The sequence below is a fragment of the Grampus griseus genome (assembly GCF_964374135.1).
Source record: "Grampus griseus genome assembly, chromosome: 18".
Taxonomy (NCBI): Eukaryota; Metazoa; Chordata; class Mammalia; order Artiodactyla; family Delphinidae; genus Grampus; species Grampus griseus.
The window spans coordinates 64,398,263-64,414,801 of record NC_139012.1 but is presented as its reverse complement, the minus strand read 5'-3'; the positions used below and the strand labels follow the sequence as shown (position 1 = coordinate 64,414,801).

Here is a 16,539-nt window from a genome sequence, read left to right as displayed (position 1 = left end):
TTGCTCTGAGATTTCTCTGCTAAACAAAACAGAATAATAAAGACAACAGGACCCTGGTTTCACCACTTGGAGCCCATTCTGTTGATAGTGGGAAAGAAGGGAAGGATATGATGATGGTTTCCCTTCCCACCCACCCCCGACCATGGCTGTGAGAAGGGGGGGGTGTGTGTGACAGCCTTCCCAAAGCAAGGTGCCCACATACCTTGATGCCACGCCACTAGACAGTTTCCAGGGTGGTGGCTGTCCCCAGGCCCCCTCCCATTGACCCGCCAGCCACTCACTTGCCTGTTTTCCCCTCCATTGCCTTCACTCGGGAGCCCAGCAAGTTGTCTTAGCGTCCTTCGTGTTTCTGCCCCTCACCAGGTCTGTGTGAGCTGTGGGCTGCTGAGCAGCGAGGTACCTTCCCCCACCCCCACCCCAAGAACTTATGTGGTAGCAGGGAGGGGGAAACCACGTGGGGCAGCAGGTGTCAGCCCTGTGAGGGGGAAGGGGGGCTTCTAGGGAGGGCTCCCTCTGGGGGGGGGGTGGGAGTGAGCCAGTGAGCCATGGGAGGTGGCAGAGACACGGCCGGGCCCCCTGTCCTGCCCCTCATGGCTGACTCCCACTCACTCCCCCCACCCCGAGGAGCCCTTCCTAGGCCCCTGCACCACCCACCCCCAAGGGGAACGGGTGAGTCATGTGGAGCGACTGGGCCCCATTCTGGGCTTTGTCTTTGTACCAAGTTTCAGGAAGGAGATTTGTTTTGTTTTGTTTTTTTAAACAAAAATCAATAAGGAAACTGGAACAGTAAATCCTGTACTCAGAAGCTAAGACATGTAGTATGTAGTCGCCATCTGCTATATTTGTATAAGGTTTAAAGTCTTAAAACAGTGGAATCAAGTTATCAGCAGTAAAAAGAAATTTGCATTGAACTGTATAATGCAGAATAATTGAACTTGACTACGTAAACCTGGAGAGAAAACAGGGATTTTTATTAGCCAGAATTATGAGAATTATGTTTAGCCCAAGAGGTATTTAGGCAACCAGATTTAGCAAATAAAAATACAGGACGGGCTTCCCTGGTGGCGCAGTGGTTGAGAGTCCGCCTGCCGATGCAGGGGACACAGGTTCGTGCCCCGGTCCGGGAAGATCCCACATGCCGCGGAGCGGCTGGGCCCGTGAGCCATGGCTGCTGAGCCTGCGCGTCTGGAGCCTGTGCTCCGCAACAGGAGAGGCCACAACAGTGAGAGGCCCGCGTACTGCAAAAAAAAAAAAAAATACAGGATACCTAGTTAAGTTTCAATTTCAGATAAACAATGAGTAACGTTTTAATATTAGTATGTCCTGTGCAGTATTTGAGACATACTAAAAAATTACTGTTTATCTGAAATTCAATTTTACCTGGATGTCCTGTATTTTACCTGGCAGTCTTAATTTAGGATAAACCATAAGTGTGCTGGTGACTGTCTTTTATAGCCACTTAAATGCGCAAAAGGCATTATTTGTATTTGGTCGGCCATTCTGGATTGACCCGGGGCTCCTTGAGGACTGTCTTCAAACCATGTGATTTGTTTCTCCTTTGACTCCGCAGCACCCAGCACACGTAGGGGTTTGTGAAGGAAACGAAGGAGAAAGGACACAACGGGCTGGGACAGGCAGGGTCTCAGGTCAGCCGAAGGAGGGAACTCTTGAGAGAGATGACAGAGCTGAGAAACCAAACAGGACCTGGGAGGGAAAACAGGAAAACCACCCACAGATGGGAGGGTCTGAGGGAAGGCAGGTGTTTAGTTTACGCGAGCCCAGGGGCTGAGCTTGCCTGGTGGGAACTGGCCAAGGGCAAGGCTATGGCAGGAGCCGGGGCCCCGGTGGAGAGATGGCAAACACTTGGGTCCTCCTCCTTTCTGTCCTGTTGCTTCCTGTTTGTACCTCCATGTGCCAAATTTAATCAGAAACCAGTTGACAAGGGAGCCTGGGAAAAGTGGTTTGCAGGGGTCAGCCCCTTGGTAGTGGAGCAGGGGGAAGGAGGGAGGGAAAGGGTCTGAGAGCATACGGGCAAGAGACAGGCATTGAGTTTCAGTCCCTTACTTGACAGCTAAAATACATTTAGACCAGGTTGTAGAAGGCAGCTGTTATTTCTTCACTTGTTTGCATGGTAAGTAGTTTTTGAATGGATGGATGGATGGATGGATGGGATACATGAATACAAAGTGAGGAAAATTCACCTGTTACGTATAGCATGTTCCTCTCACCCTCATAAGTGAGTGATGTCACTTTCAGGGCACGGTTCCCTCACCCCTGCACGTGCTGGGGGTCTTCTGGGGCCCGGGTCCTGTGCCAGCTGCCGTGAAGTGCTCAGCGGCAGTCCAGCACCCGCCCACAGCGGTTCACACTCTCCCGGGGAAGCAGGTCACAGAGGCCCCTTGTATCATCCAAGGCAGGTTAGAATAAATGTTGTAACAAGGAAGGTGTAGGTCAGATGCTTTTGGGATTCAGAAGAATCCCACTTGTGGGGCTCCCAAGGACATGATGTAGGGGTGACCATGGAGTTGGGCGTGGATAGGACTTAAGAATGGATAGGATCTGAACAGGCAGGAAAGGGCAGGACTGCATGCCAGGCGGAGAGACAGGCCAGCACCCTGGTGCAGGCTACCGTCCTCTGCTCCTGGATCCTGTAAGGGGGTCCAAACTGGTCTCCCTGCTTCCTGCCTTCCAGCCCGGTCCCCAACCAGCTTTCACAGCGATCCTGTCGCGCTGCTGACCCTCCTGGCCCATCCCGTCTTGTATTGTGAGTGGAAGAGTCCTCATGGTGGTCCCTAAGCCGCTCCCTCACCCACCACCTTTCTAGCCCTGACTCAGTTCCTCTTACCAGGCTTGTTCTCACCTCAGGGTTTGTACTTGCTGTCCCCTGTGTCTGGAATGCTCTCCCTGAAAATGCACACAGTGTTCTTCATTTCATAGCTGCTCATCCGGACTTTTCCCAGGGCCTATATCATTTTTATATAGAAATATATAGGTTTGTATCATACATAGTTTTGTAATCTCTTTTTCGCCCTGTGACTTATCATAAACATAACTTACGGGTCCATCCGTGTGTCTGCAGTACCATGTTCAGCGGCCGCATGGCCTCCCAGCATATGGGTGTACCATAACTTCGTTTCCTCTTTATTTTTCCCATCTATTTTGTGTGGATGTCATTGTAAATAATACTGATAGGATTGTTGTGACTGTAAATACAATTGTCCGTGAAGACAGTTTTCAGACTACGTGATTTGTTTCTCCTTTGTGCACGTCCTTAATTATTTCCTTGTGATAAATATCTGAAGGCATAATTGCTGGGTCACAGGGTATCAGCATTACTTCATTCCATCACAAATATTTATTGTGCCCCTACTAAGTGCCAAGCAATTAGAGGTACCGTTCTTGATAATACTGTCAAATAGATTTCCAGAAAGTCAAATCAATTTATATGCCCACCCGTAGTGTTGGCATAGGTTGATAAAGGACCCAGTAGCGTAGGCTTATTTGGGTTTTTGTTAATTTATTTAAACTTTTTTTTAGCAATCTCCAGAAGCCCAGAATTTAGTTGAGTTAGACCTCAGTGCTGGAGGTCTAACGAATACTACTGAAATCGCTGACAACAATATTTGGGTAGAAAGGCAAGTGAATCCAGGAGGTGGTGATGGACTGGAAAAAGAGGGAGGGGCTGGACAGGTGCAGGAGGGTCTGGTGGGGGTGGGAGCTAGAATGTTAAGAGCTGACATCCAAGGGGTGGAGTCATTTTGAAGAAGGACAAAGTCCAGGAGAGCAGAGCTGTGCTGGGTGAGGTGATGGTCTCTGCATCCAGAAGGTGGAGGGCTGTAAGACCAGAGCACTGGAGGGTCTTCGTCCATCGACTGCACTCTTAAAGTGAGTGGAAGTAGTTTTAGCACTTTCCAGAAAATGAGCTTCTATGTTTTGCAGCTGTGGACTTTGAAGTAAGGAGAGTTCATCATCAAATGATGTCATTTTTTCCTACATACTCTTCAAGGTATTTTGTGTCATCACAAAACTGTGACTTTTTGGAGTGATGAAATTTTCTGTATCTTGATCTGGTCGATGGTTAGTTACATTGGTCTATATATGCGTGGTGGGTGGAGTAATGGCCCCCAAAGATGTCTGCTCCCTGACCCCTGGTACTCGGTGGGGAAAGGAGAACTTTCATCATTGGAGCTGGACTACTGGAAGTCCAAATGGAAAGAAATTACCCTTGGCTATCAGCTCAGACCTACACGGAAGTTAATTTGAAGTATATCGGTGGCCTGAATGTGGAGGTTCATTTAAAATAACAGAGGTGCCAGGAGAGCATGTCATGGCTATTTTCAGCGTGGCGGTGGACACATCTATTAATAGAGCACAGGATGCACTCACCATTGAAGTTGGTGTAGTTGACTCTAAGTTGGGCTTCATTAACGTCAAGGACTTCTTTTATCAAAAGAAATACCGTTAGATGAGGGTGAGAAAGCAAACCACAGACTGGGAGCCAGTGTTTGCAGTGGGTACAGCTGACAAAGGGTTCCTGCCCAAAATGTATGTAGGACCTAGACAAAGGACGAGAAAAGGGCCAGCGACTCAATAGAGGTGTTTGGGGGCATTTTGATTCTCACGGGGAGGGAGAGGACCTCTGTTAACCAGGATGTGGCCAGGCGTAGAAGCTCGATTCCCTGCTTCATACCTGAGGGGTTTGGGGCAAAGCATTTAATTTCTTGTAACTCTTTTCTTCACTTGTAAAATGGGGATGGTAGTAGTACTTGCCACAGGGCTATGTTAACAGTTAAAGGAGGCCAGACGTGTGCTTAGCAGGGTGCCCGGTGCGTTCTTACCACTGCTTTACCGCCATTGTCTCATTAGAGCACTCGTCTACCCGGAACATTCTGTCCTTGCAGTATCGACGTGCTTTCCTATGTATGGAATCGAGTGCCTCCGTCTGGTTGTGGGGAGGGAGAGACGGTGATGGAAACACCAACCCCCCTTTATCTTCTCCAGGAACTTTCATCTGAACATTGTCAAGCTTGAGCCTCCTGTTCCGGAAAAAAAATTATCCATTCTTCTAATTTGAATGATTTGTGACGTTCTATCCTAGAAAACTGTTCCAGCACCCACGCTGGGAACCACAGTGCTGGGAGCGCCACGGGGCACACGGCGGCTGGTGCACCTGTGTCCGTGCAGAACGGGACTCCCCAGCCCGGGGGTCTCCCTACAAACCACAACCCCGGCCTCGTGTCCAAGTCCCCTCGGGCCTCCGAAACCGCGGCCCCGCAGAAGTGCTTTCTACAGGTCAGAGGCATGACCTGCGCATCCTGTGTGTCCAATATAGAGAGGAACCTGCAGAAAGAAGCTGGTAAGAGGTCTCCACCGCGCCGAGCTGGGATGCTGCTGTGGATGGTAGCGTGTAGACTGCTGGAGGCCACGGTCAGCAGCGTGGGGCGGTGTTCCCTTGGCACGAGATGGCCTTGGGCATCTCCACTGACTGCATTGATCAGGAGCCCTGATCACCTGGCAGCGGCTCATTGTGTGACAGGACAGATGTTTGTCTAATGTTCTGGGGCAGTTGGCGTCCTGCTCTTCAAGAAGTACTTAGTTTGAGATAAAATGGATTGCTGAGTAAGTTAGCCATGGGGAATCCGGTTTAAAGGTCAAGGTACTGTCATGGGTGGCCTCCCCAACTAGCTTGTCCTGGTAGTAGTCTGTGGTTTTCCCTTCCAAAGCCTCTTACGGTCAAACACATAAATAGCCTGCATTCTGTCCTGTTGTCATTGTAAATCATAGCGTGTTGCGGAAATGCCACAGTTTTGTCCTCTAAACGACATTGCCAATCTGGTTTTTTTGTTTTTTTTTTTCCGGTACGCGGGCCTCTCACTGTTGTGGCCTCTCCCGTTGTGGAGCACAGGCTCCGGACGCGCAGGCTCAGTGGCCATGGCTCACGGGCCCAGCCGCTCTGCGGCATGTGGGATCCTCCCGGACCGGGGCACGAACCCGCGTCCCCTGCGTCGGCAGGCGGACTCCCAACCACTGCGCCACCAGGGAAGCCCACCAATCTGGTTTCTTAAAGCTGAGAGTGCAGCGAAAATCCTGTCCCAATTTTTTGTTTGGAAAATACCTTAACCGTGACTCTGCCGGCCTCCGGGGTCACCTTCTCTCTTCCCGTGGCTCCGTACGTGGGTCCTTCTGTCCGGCTCAAGGATAACATGTTTCCCGCCTCCTGCTCATCAAGCCTGCAGCTTCCTGGCGCTCTAGAAGGTGGCTCTCAAACCAAGGTGTTCTAGGAGCTCCTCTGTCGCCTGTGGGCTGGCGGCTCAAAAGCTAACCTGTGTCTCACAGGGCCCATGATTCTCTTCCCGACTTGAATCCCTCATATTTATCCTTTATGACATTCTTTCTAAAGCACATCATTCCTTTCATTTATGTGAATGAGCCTTTCTTTCCCCCTTAAACTAAACAACAGTGGTAGCAAGATAGTCCGCGGGATTTCTTTTTCTTTCCTGAAAGTGATTAAAAACTGAAGAAGAGTATGGAAAACCACTTTTGAAAGTGATTTTTTTCTCCTGTGTCTGGAAGTGGAGAAAAAAGTACACCTGTTATGTGACAGCAGTTGCCTGGTGCAGACACTGTCCCTTGCTTTGAGGTGTGTGCCCGCACCTGTGTCCCTTGCTTTGAGGTGTGTGCCCGCACCTGTGTCCCCCAGAGCCTGCCTCAGAGCGGCGCCCGCCGGGCCAGCAGTATGGGCCGTGCCTGGGAGCCGGGCAGGCCTGCAGAACCTCACACCCTCCCCAGACCCACTGAACCAGCGTTTTTGCTTTAACCAGGGCCTAAGGTGAGTCATATGCCCAACAAAGTGTGAGAATCACCTGGGGAGCTTTAAAAAGGGCAAAAAAGATGCCTGGTATCCACCCTGAGAGATTCTGATTTAATTGGTCTGGGTTAAGAGTTAATCACCAGTCAGGTGATTGTTAAAAGCCCTCCCCCCTGCCCCCACCCCAGGTGATCCTAATGCACAGCCAAGTGTGAGAACCACTGTTCTAGAAGCTTCTGGGGCAGAGGTTTTTCTTTGTTAGCTTATGTTGAACACATCATCCCCCGAGGCCTTGCCTGGAGTGTTCCAGCTGTGCCCTGCTGGTTTCAGGGATTCTCTCAGTACTGGTTGCGTTGATGGCTGGAAAGGCAGAGGTGAAGTATAACCCGGAAGTTATCCAGCCCCTGGAGATAGCGCAGCTCATCCAGGACCTGGGCTTCAAGGCAGAGGTGATGGAGGACTGCGCGGGCTCAGACGGCGACCTCGAGCTGATTGTAAGCGCAGCGGCTGGGCTGGAGCGGGGGCCAGGGGGTGCGGGCCTGAGACAGCCCACGGAGGCCTTCTGACGGCAACCGGGGTTGTGGTCAGGACGTTCCCCCTTCTTGTATGTATCCTGTTCGTTGCTATTGGGTTTTCCTTTGAAGCCAGTGACAAGGACCTGCTCGTTTTGTGAAGGAATGTCCACTATGTCAGAAAGTCGCAGGCGCGCGTCCCGCCAGGTCCCGCCAGGCGCGTCAGGGTATCGGGAGGAGGAGGCAATGGCGTTGGAGGAAGAGGAATTGGAGACGGCAGCTGCCCTGAGCTTGTGGCTCGAGGGAGTCGAACAGGAACACGTCCCGTGAGGCCGAGAGGAAGCTGGAATGCCAGAGGCGTCTCGAGGCCCCGGGACGGGATGGGAGTGAGTGAGGCAGTCGGGGCCACCTTGTAGGCACAGGTGTGTCTATAAGGTACTTGGTGACCAGAGTGTCCCCAGGCGCTCAGTCCGGGGTGAACGCCAGGGGTGGTGCTGTTTCCAGGGCTGCTGGGGAGCGGAGGGACGAGGCGCTGGTATTGTTTCCTGTCTGCCCACTCTTGCCAGCGGCTCTAGTCAACAAATCATCGAGGACAGAAGATAGCTCTAGTATTTCAAATACACCGTGTTCACAAACACTTCTGCGCAAAGCTCTTTTTGTGCAAATAAAGGGAGACTTAGAAGGAATCCACGAGGAATTGAATAACGCTGTTAACCGAAGTGAAAACTTCCTTGCTATGTTTAGTCACTGCCATTAGCGGTAGGTAAGTAAACGTTTGAAGAAAAAGTACTGCGGACACACGTGGCACTTTGAGCTCCTGAGAAGTGGAGTTCTTTGCAGAGCACATCCTTTGCTCTGGATGGGCCTCGGTGTGTGCAGAGGGGCACAGTGTAGTACTCGCTGGGTCAGACCTCCGGGGCCCGAGGTGCACATCTCTGCGCACACTATGGTGTGGAAACCTAGAGCAAGACAATCAGTGGGGCAGGTGAAAACATCTTTTTGAACAATGTTTTTTTTTTCTTATTACAGTGTCCTATAGTTGTATTGTCGTCACATGCTCAGGCATTTCATGTCTGTATTTAATTTGTATTCTGGGAAGTGCTGACCACTGATACTCAGAAGAGTGAGTTGTCCGGCTTGCCTAATGCATAGTACAGGGGTGGCTGGCTCACTTGGAACTTCTTTCTCAGTGCACACAGCACGGGGTGGCAGAAATGCAAAACCAACACAGGGCGTAGAGTGCTGTGAAAGCCCGTTGTTAGCAGAGCTGTGAGTGGGGCCTCGGTCCTTGCCATCTGCTTAGTGATTGGTTGCCTGTACGTGAGTTGAGGAAGAACCACTGTTCATATCCCCGAGGCTCCTGCGGGAATGTCCGGGGTGAAAATCTTGCACCTGGGGGTTGTGAGTCCAGCGTCTTGGGAAGGAGGACAGACTGGTGGCTGCCTGTTAACCCAGCTCCCTGTGTGCCTTTGGTGGGATCCTCTGGGTCAGTGGGATCTTTGTCATCTTTGCCGCAGATCACGGGGATGACCTGCACGTCCTGTGTTCACAACATAGAGTCCAAGCTCACAAGGACAAACGGCATCACCTACGCCTCTGTGGCTCTTGCCACCAGCAAAGCCCATGTGAAGTTTGATCCTGAAATGATCGGTCCGCGGGATATTGTCAAAATTATCGAGGTAAATCATTTATCAAAAAACTATTGTACCCACCTTTTAAAACACAGTGATTTATAATCATCATAGAAAAATGAGCAAAATATAGCTAAGCAAAAAAAAAAAAAAACACCTAATCTAAAATCCTGCAAGATTTCCCGTGGAAATAATGTGACTCAACTTGTGAGCGTTTAGAAAATATCAGATAATTTGAGGGGGAATCAGTGAATGGGTAAGAAAAAGATGGGGAGAAAAAGACATTATTATTTTTTTAATTTCAGATATTCCCTGAGAAACAGCAGTATTGCCAAGATTCCTGGCACATGGTATTAAATTGCCTAATTGTGGGAATTCCCTGGCTGTCCAGTGTTTCACTGCCGACGGTCTGGGTTCGATCCCTGGTTGGGGAACTAAGATCCCACAAGCCATGCAGTGTGACCACCCCCCCCCCAAAAAAATTGCCTAATTGTAAGTTTTTTAAGTAATATTTACATCTGTGCCACGTATCTACAGATCAAAGGAATGTTGGTGTTGGGAAGAATTACACTGCCTTTGACCACTATACTAGGCCTCCTTTACAGGTGGAGAGTTTAGTCATTTCTCCTTTGGAAAATCAATCACAGTGGTTTTCTGTACTCCCACCCCCATCGTTCCCTCACTTTGTCCACAGACATTCTGTGTCCTCTCTCAGGTCTGTATCATATCACACCAGGAGAGGATGAGCATTAGTGGTGATCTGAATGGGTCAAGATATCTGGTCAAAACCGAGCAAGATGAACTCATAACAACGAATGGTGAAGTTTAGCAGAAACTACTGCTTATGAAATTCCTTATGAAATTAAACATCTCATAGCAGGCTTCAAGTTGTTTTAAATTTTCGTGTGTGTGTGTGTGTGTGTGTGTGTGTGTGTTAAGAGAGATGCTGTCTGTTGTCTGGCCATGCAGAGCTCTTTGAGGTGCAAATACTGCTACTGCTGTTGATAACAGTGCCTCAATCTTAGAGGCAGACAATGCAGCTTCTTTATCAGATGAGGAGAGATCCCCCAGAGAGGTTAGGAGGCTTTGATCCCTGGTCCCCAGCTAAAGGTTGCAGAGCTGGTGCTCCAACCCAGATCTCCTAGTTCCAAGCTCAGTGGGCATCCAGTTTCTGCCACCCCACGGGTCTTACAGAACAGTAGTGATAAGGCATTAATGAGGGAGAGCAGTCAACTGAGGCACTAATCCTTGCTGGCCTCCACCCAGCTGCCCAGCCCGCCGCAGTCCCCTGCTTGTTCTTACTGGAGGTGTATTGCCAATGTCTGGCCCCCATTCCTGCATCTCTGAGGCATCTTTTCCTGATGTAATTAGGCCGGTATTAGTTGTAAAGGATTTGTCGTTAGATGGCCTTACATGCTCTTTCTTCCAACATAACTCTTGATACTGGGGAGTCCATAGCTCACAGATCCCGAGTTTATAACTCAGCATCGATCAGCTCAGGGTGTGCTAAGTCACCTCCCGGCATCTGCTGCCTTTGCCCACAGAAGGAGCAGCAGTCGCCTTGGAACCTCCGATGGGATCTGTACAGTGACGTGGGGACAGAAGTCGTGAGCGGAAAAACCAATACAGTCCTCTGAGGCGGTTTTAGATTAACTTTCTTTTTTTTTAAAAAAAAAAAACTTTTTTTTCTCTTAATGTATTTATTTATTTATTTATTTATGGCTGCGTTGGGTACTCGTTTCCGCGCATGGGCCTTCCCTAGTTGCGGCAAGCGGGGGCCACCCCTCATCACGGTGCGCGGGCCTCCCACCATCGCAGCCTCTGTTGTTGCGGAGCACAGGCTTCAGACGCGCAGGCCTAGTAATTGTGGCTCACAGGCCCAGCCGCTCTGCGGCATGTGGGATCCTCCCAGACCAGGGCTCGAACCCGCATCCCCCGCATTGGCAGGCAGACTCTGAACCACTGCGCCACCAGGGAAGCCCTAGGTTAACTTTCTTATTTCCAAAGATGTAAAATGGTTTCTACCGATGCCTGTTTTAACCAAGTACCTTCTTTCTTGTTTCCTCTTTCTAATAACAAGGAAATCGGCTTTCATGTCTCCCTGGCCCAGAGGAACCCCAGTGCTCATCACTTGGACCACAAGCTGGAAATAAAGCAGTAGGTAGAACACAGAAGATAAACTGTAGCTCTAAGGGCTGCCTCTCCCCTGGCCCACCTCTACCTCATTCGGTGCTAATTGGTGTCCCTGCTACCTCCACCTTCCACGGCGCCTTCTGCTGAATTAGTTGCCTTTACCCTCGTAACGTTAATCCTCTAAAACAACGCTGTTCCACGGTACCTTCTGCTGTGACAGAAACGCTCTATATCTGCACTGCCCAGTATGAAATGCAGCCAGTGTGACTCAGGAAGTGAATTTTTAATTTCCCTTCATTTTAACTAATTTTAATTTAAATAGTTACCTATGGCTGGTCACTAACAGATTGGACAGCACTTACGTTGGGAGGAAGGGAAGAGTGGGTTCTTTCTTTTATAGTATTTCAAGACTTTACTGGAGTGGGTCGAGATCTAGGATCCGAGGACAGGAATTACGGCCAAGTGGAAAGAAAATGGCTCAGGAAGCAGGAGACCTGAGCTCGTTCACTGTTGCAGATGTTCACTCATTCATTCAACAAACACAAGCCCGCTGTTGTATGCAGGGCACTGTGCCGGGTGCTAGGGGTGAATAAGGTGTCACCCCTACCTTAGAGGGGCCCTTGGTTGGGCTGGGAAGAGTGGGTGAGCAATGATGCAGGTGGGTTCTGGGGAGTCTGGGAAGCTAACAAGCAGGGGACACACGATCTGAGCCTCAAAGAATGAGTGGAAGTTTGTCGGTCTGAGAGGAGTGGGGTAGGAAACGAGGTCTTTTCGGGGCTTGGGGCCAGGGGCCTGGGAGTGTAAGACTCCGATCTCGCAGGCCCGTGGTCTTCGGATCAGCGGTGAGGCTATGCCTCCTACAGCTTCCAAGAGCACTTGGAGGCAGGGGCCTGGGAGTGTGAGACTCCAATCTCGCAGGCCCGTGGTCTTCGGATCAGCGGTGAGGCTATGCCTCCTACAGCTTCCAAGAGCACTTGGAGGCAGGGGCCTGGGAGTGTGAGACTCCAATCTCGCAGGCCCGTGGTCTTCGGATCAGCGGTGAGGCTATGCCTCCTACAGCTTCCAAGAGCACTTGGAGGCAGGGGCCTGGGAGTGTGAGACTCCGATCTCGCAGGCCCGTGGTCTTCGGATCAGTGGTGAGGCTACGCCTCCTACAGCTTCCACGAGCGCTTGGTTGGAATTTTGTGGTTGGTGAGGTTGATGTGAGACCATGGCTGTCACCTGTGACCCCGATTTCAAACTTCATCCAGGCAGCTGCACTGTTCACACTGACTCTGTTTTAATAGTTTAAAAGTTGAATGTATAAGTTTATACTAATGAAATGTTCCTTTTATCTGGTTTTTTCTTGGGAGTCTATAAACGATTGTGGTTTGAAAAAAGAGCGGTAGCAGCCACAGGCTGAGGATGGTCCACCTCTTTGGGGCTGAATTCTCAGTTTCTGGACCCTGGTTGCCTCACCTGTAGATTGCAGGTGCCACGTCAGCCACGGGCAGGCAGGGGCTGTGTCTAAACATCTCTGGAGCATCCTTGCAGTGAAGTTTAGACCTTTGATGTTCCCCTCAGATGGCCGATGTAGGGAGAGAGCCTTGCTTTCACTTTAGCCCTTGCTGGTCTGTCCCAGACATGTGGCAGAGGCCAGTCTCAAACCAAGTCCTCGGGAGGGGACGGGGCCAGAAGCCAGGTGAGCGGCGGTACCTGATATGTCGGTGTTGCTGTGTTTCTTTCCAGGTGGAAGAAGTCTTTCCTGTGCAGCCTGGTGTTTGGCATCCCTGTCATGGGTTTAATGATCTATATGTTGATACCCAGCCACGAGCCCCACGAGTCTATGCTCCTGGACCACAACATCATCCCGGGACTGTCCATCCTGAACCTCGTCTTCTTTATCTTGTGTACCTTTGTCCAGGTGCGTATCGGGGGGTGGGCACACCTGCCCAGCGTGCCTGTGTGTGGCCAGCAGGTGCTCTGTCCTCTTAGGCCAGCACAGCCCTTCAGAGCGCTCCAAGTGCAGCTTCGTTGCCGCTTTCCCACCACCCAGCCAGCTGCTGCTTTCTTGTCTTATGACCAGCTGGGGGGCGTCCTCTAACACGGGGGATGACAGAGAGCCTGGTTTCACGGGCAGTTCCACAGATGACCAGACTCCCCTGGAACAGCAGCCCCCTGCGGCAAGGCTTGGAGATCCAGTGTGCCTTGTTTGCTTATGGTTCAGCTGAATTCGATGTTAGAAGCAGCAGCTGGACCACCCTGGAGCCCATGCTGCTCTCTTCCACGTCTTGGCTTGAATGACTGAAATGTGGTCCTGAGGAATCATGATTTAAAAGGGGCAGGCTTCGTGTCACTTCTGCCCTGGGGACCGCATTAAGTAGCTAGCTGTATTTCTAGTGGGAAGTGTGCCTTCCATTTATTTTGGAATAGAAAATGAAACTCCTGACTTAATATTAGAATTAATTAATATTAATTAGGATTATCTGGGGGCAAGTGTTTATAGCCTCAATTTGGTTTTTCCAGATCTTCATCTGCATAGAAAAAAACACATATTTACATGCGTATGTATGTGTGTGTATATGTTCACATACTATAGACACAGGCTTTTTTTTTGGCCGAAATAGGATAATACTAGATACACTGATTTATAACTGGCTTTTTCGCTTAACCACGTACTGTGTACATCTCTCACACCAGCGGTTAGGGGCCTAGCACGTTGTCTTCAGGGACCGCATAGCGCTGTCCACAGTATGAACGCACCATGATTTCTTTCACCATCTTCAGCATTCTCCTACTGATGGACATCTAGGTTGTCCAGTGCTCTGGGTCTTAAAGGTCTCCCTGGATCAGCCACTCCTGTGGTCAGAAGTCCTCTGAATCAGGAAGTACATTTCGTACACATCACTTATGGAGGAAAAAAGTCATGTCAGCGTTGAGGGGGAGCCCAGGGTATTTACAGTCCCGAGGGCCCTTGTCACAAAGGTCGCTCTCCCTCACCACCTTTCAGTTCCTCGGGGGCTGGTACTTCTACGTGCAGGCCTACAAATCTCTGAGACACAGGGTGGCCAGCATGGACGTGCTCATCGTGCTGGCCACGAGCATCGCCTACGTCTACTCCCTCGTCATCCTGGTGGTGGCCATCGCCGAGAAGGCGGAGAGGAGCCCGGTGACCTTCTTTGACACGCCCCCCATGCTCTTCGTGTTCATTGCCCTGGGGCGGTGGCTGGAACACGTGGCAAAGGTAACTGCAGCCTCGGGTTAAAGGAAGAACTGTTTCCTCAGTAACACAAACCTTAATTTATCTGAGCACCATGTTTAGAATTACTAATCATACACAATCTAGGGCAAGGGTTAAAGAAACATGAAGGCTACGTATAATTAGGTGTTCTGACCACCAATCTCCAAACTGGTCTCTGCTTCTGAAATCCCAGCTAATCTGGTTAATTATTAAAACCTGTGTTCAGATGCATCGTGCAGTGGAAAGAACCCTGGATTTCGGGTCAGAGCTCGTACCGAACCTCTTGGTACATAACTGAGTGTGTAGCTTCCTAGTCTAGAAATCCACATTTCCACCATAGGGTCGTGCCATTTTTAGCACCCTGCCTTGTTCCCAGATTTCAGTGTATCCTAATATAAGAGAGTGGGACTCAGGTCCTAAAAGAAATTAAATTGAACCTAAAAGAAAACAGTCATTGGGCAGACTGGCATTGTTTCTTCAATCTGAAATGTAATTCATAGAACTCAGTTGCACTGTACACTCAGCGCGGGGATGGCACGGCTGCGTGTTGACGGGCAGTGAGTGACACTCATCCCGGGAGAGCCCGCAGGCGTGCAGAGGGGCCGCATTACGGAGGCAGCCTTTTCTTGCGGGGTTTTCTCTAACACCAGCCTTGTGATTGATGGTCTGGGTTTGCACAGGCCAGCTTAGTATCGCTCTCATTCTACCTTCTGGTTATTTCTTAGAGCAAAACTTCAGAAGCCCTCGCCAAACTCATGTCTCTACAAGCCACGGAAGCCACCGTCGTGACCCTTGGGGAGGACAACTTAATCATCAGGTGCGTTGTCTTCGTCACACGTCCTTGATCGATTTAGATCAGCCCTGTGTGCTACACATCACACACCTGTCGTGTGAAGGATGTGACACTAGACCTGGTGAGGGCCGGCAAAGACAGTACATGTTAGGAAGATGCCCCGTCTCAGTCCAGTTACGTAAACAAAGCATTTATATACTAAAAGATGAGCAAGGGTTCAAGGGGGTGTATGCTTGCTAGATGATGAGTGAGAGGTACAGGCAGTGTTTCTGGAACTTAGGAGAGGAAGGCTCGTGGTGGTCAAGCAGAGCTTCACAGAACATGGAGTATGAGCTGGGTCTCGCCCACAGGATCTGGAGGATTTGCACAGGCTGAGAGATAAGGGTTCAACTTGCCGAAGAATAAAAATGGGAGAACTATTTTTCTTCTCTATCAGGTTGGCAGACGTTGAAAACAATAACGCTCACTGTCGTCATTGCTGGGGCTTACATGGCATTTACTGTTTGCCAGATGCTATACTAACCTGGTTGCATTTAATCTATCCAAGAAAAAGCTTTATGAGGAAGGGACTCTTACTACCCTTACTGTACAGATGCAGAGACTGAGGTTCAGAGAGGCTATGCAACTGGCCCAGGGTCACACAGGTATTAAGTAGTGGAATTAGGACAGAACCTACGCTGCTGGTTGCAGAGCCCGTGTTCTTTACACTCTTAAAGCGTATGTAATAACGTGGGCATTTTTACACATTAAGGCGTCTGTGCTTCTCCGGTCAGCCTCGTTTTCCTCTTCTAGGCAATGGTTATTTCTAGGCCTCCCTCGCATTCCTGAATCCTCTCTGGACCCACCACTTTCCCCTTTAGCCTGTGATCTCACTTCTGACTTGAGAATAGAAACTGTGATGGGAAACCCATCAGTTTCCTGTCACTCAGCCTGCAAAGCTGCCTTTCCCCACCGCACCGGTGGAAGAAGAGGCATCCCCCCGCCGGGGCCTCTGCTTAGAGCCATCCTCTGTCGAATTCTTACTATCTCCAGTGTCCCCGTCTCTGCTGATTCTTACCATCCAGTGTGACCTACTCCAAACTCTCCCACTACTGAAGCGACCATCGGTGCCCCTCCCACTGCGCACCCACAGGTCCATCACACTCTTGCTGGTTTCCTAGCTGTGTCTCCGAGAGACAGGCCCCTGAGGCCAAGGCGGGTCCCTTCCTTCCCGAGGGCCACTGGGCGAACCTCTGTTGAGCCCGTGGGCCAGTGAGTGAGACGTGAGGACTGCAAGTTTCCGAGGCTCAGGCTGACCAAGCCCAGCAGCACCGGCTTTGCCTGCACACTGGTTTTTAAGTAATAATCAGAATTATTGTAGTGACGGCTGAGATGGGAGAGTTTGCCGTGTGCCACGTATGCTACCCAGCACTGCGCATAGATAATCGAATGTAACCCTGGTG

General features: G+C 50.3%; 1 protein-coding gene across 1 annotated transcript in view; it reads left to right on the top strand.

The window, feature by feature from the left end:
- ATP7B (ATPase copper transporting beta) overlaps positions 1 to 16,539 on the top strand; it is a 55,776-nt gene that overhangs the window by 17,674 nt on the left and 21,563 nt on the right. The window contains 7 exon segments of the mRNA XM_082675750.1: positions 5,099 to 5,356; positions 7,139 to 7,302; positions 8,838 to 8,999; positions 11,032 to 11,108; positions 12,813 to 12,987; positions 14,074 to 14,307; positions 15,030 to 15,121. Coding sequence (XP_082531876.1) covers positions 5,099 to 5,356; positions 7,139 to 7,302; positions 8,838 to 8,999; positions 11,032 to 11,108; positions 12,813 to 12,987; positions 14,074 to 14,307; positions 15,030 to 15,121 — 1,162 coding nt within the window.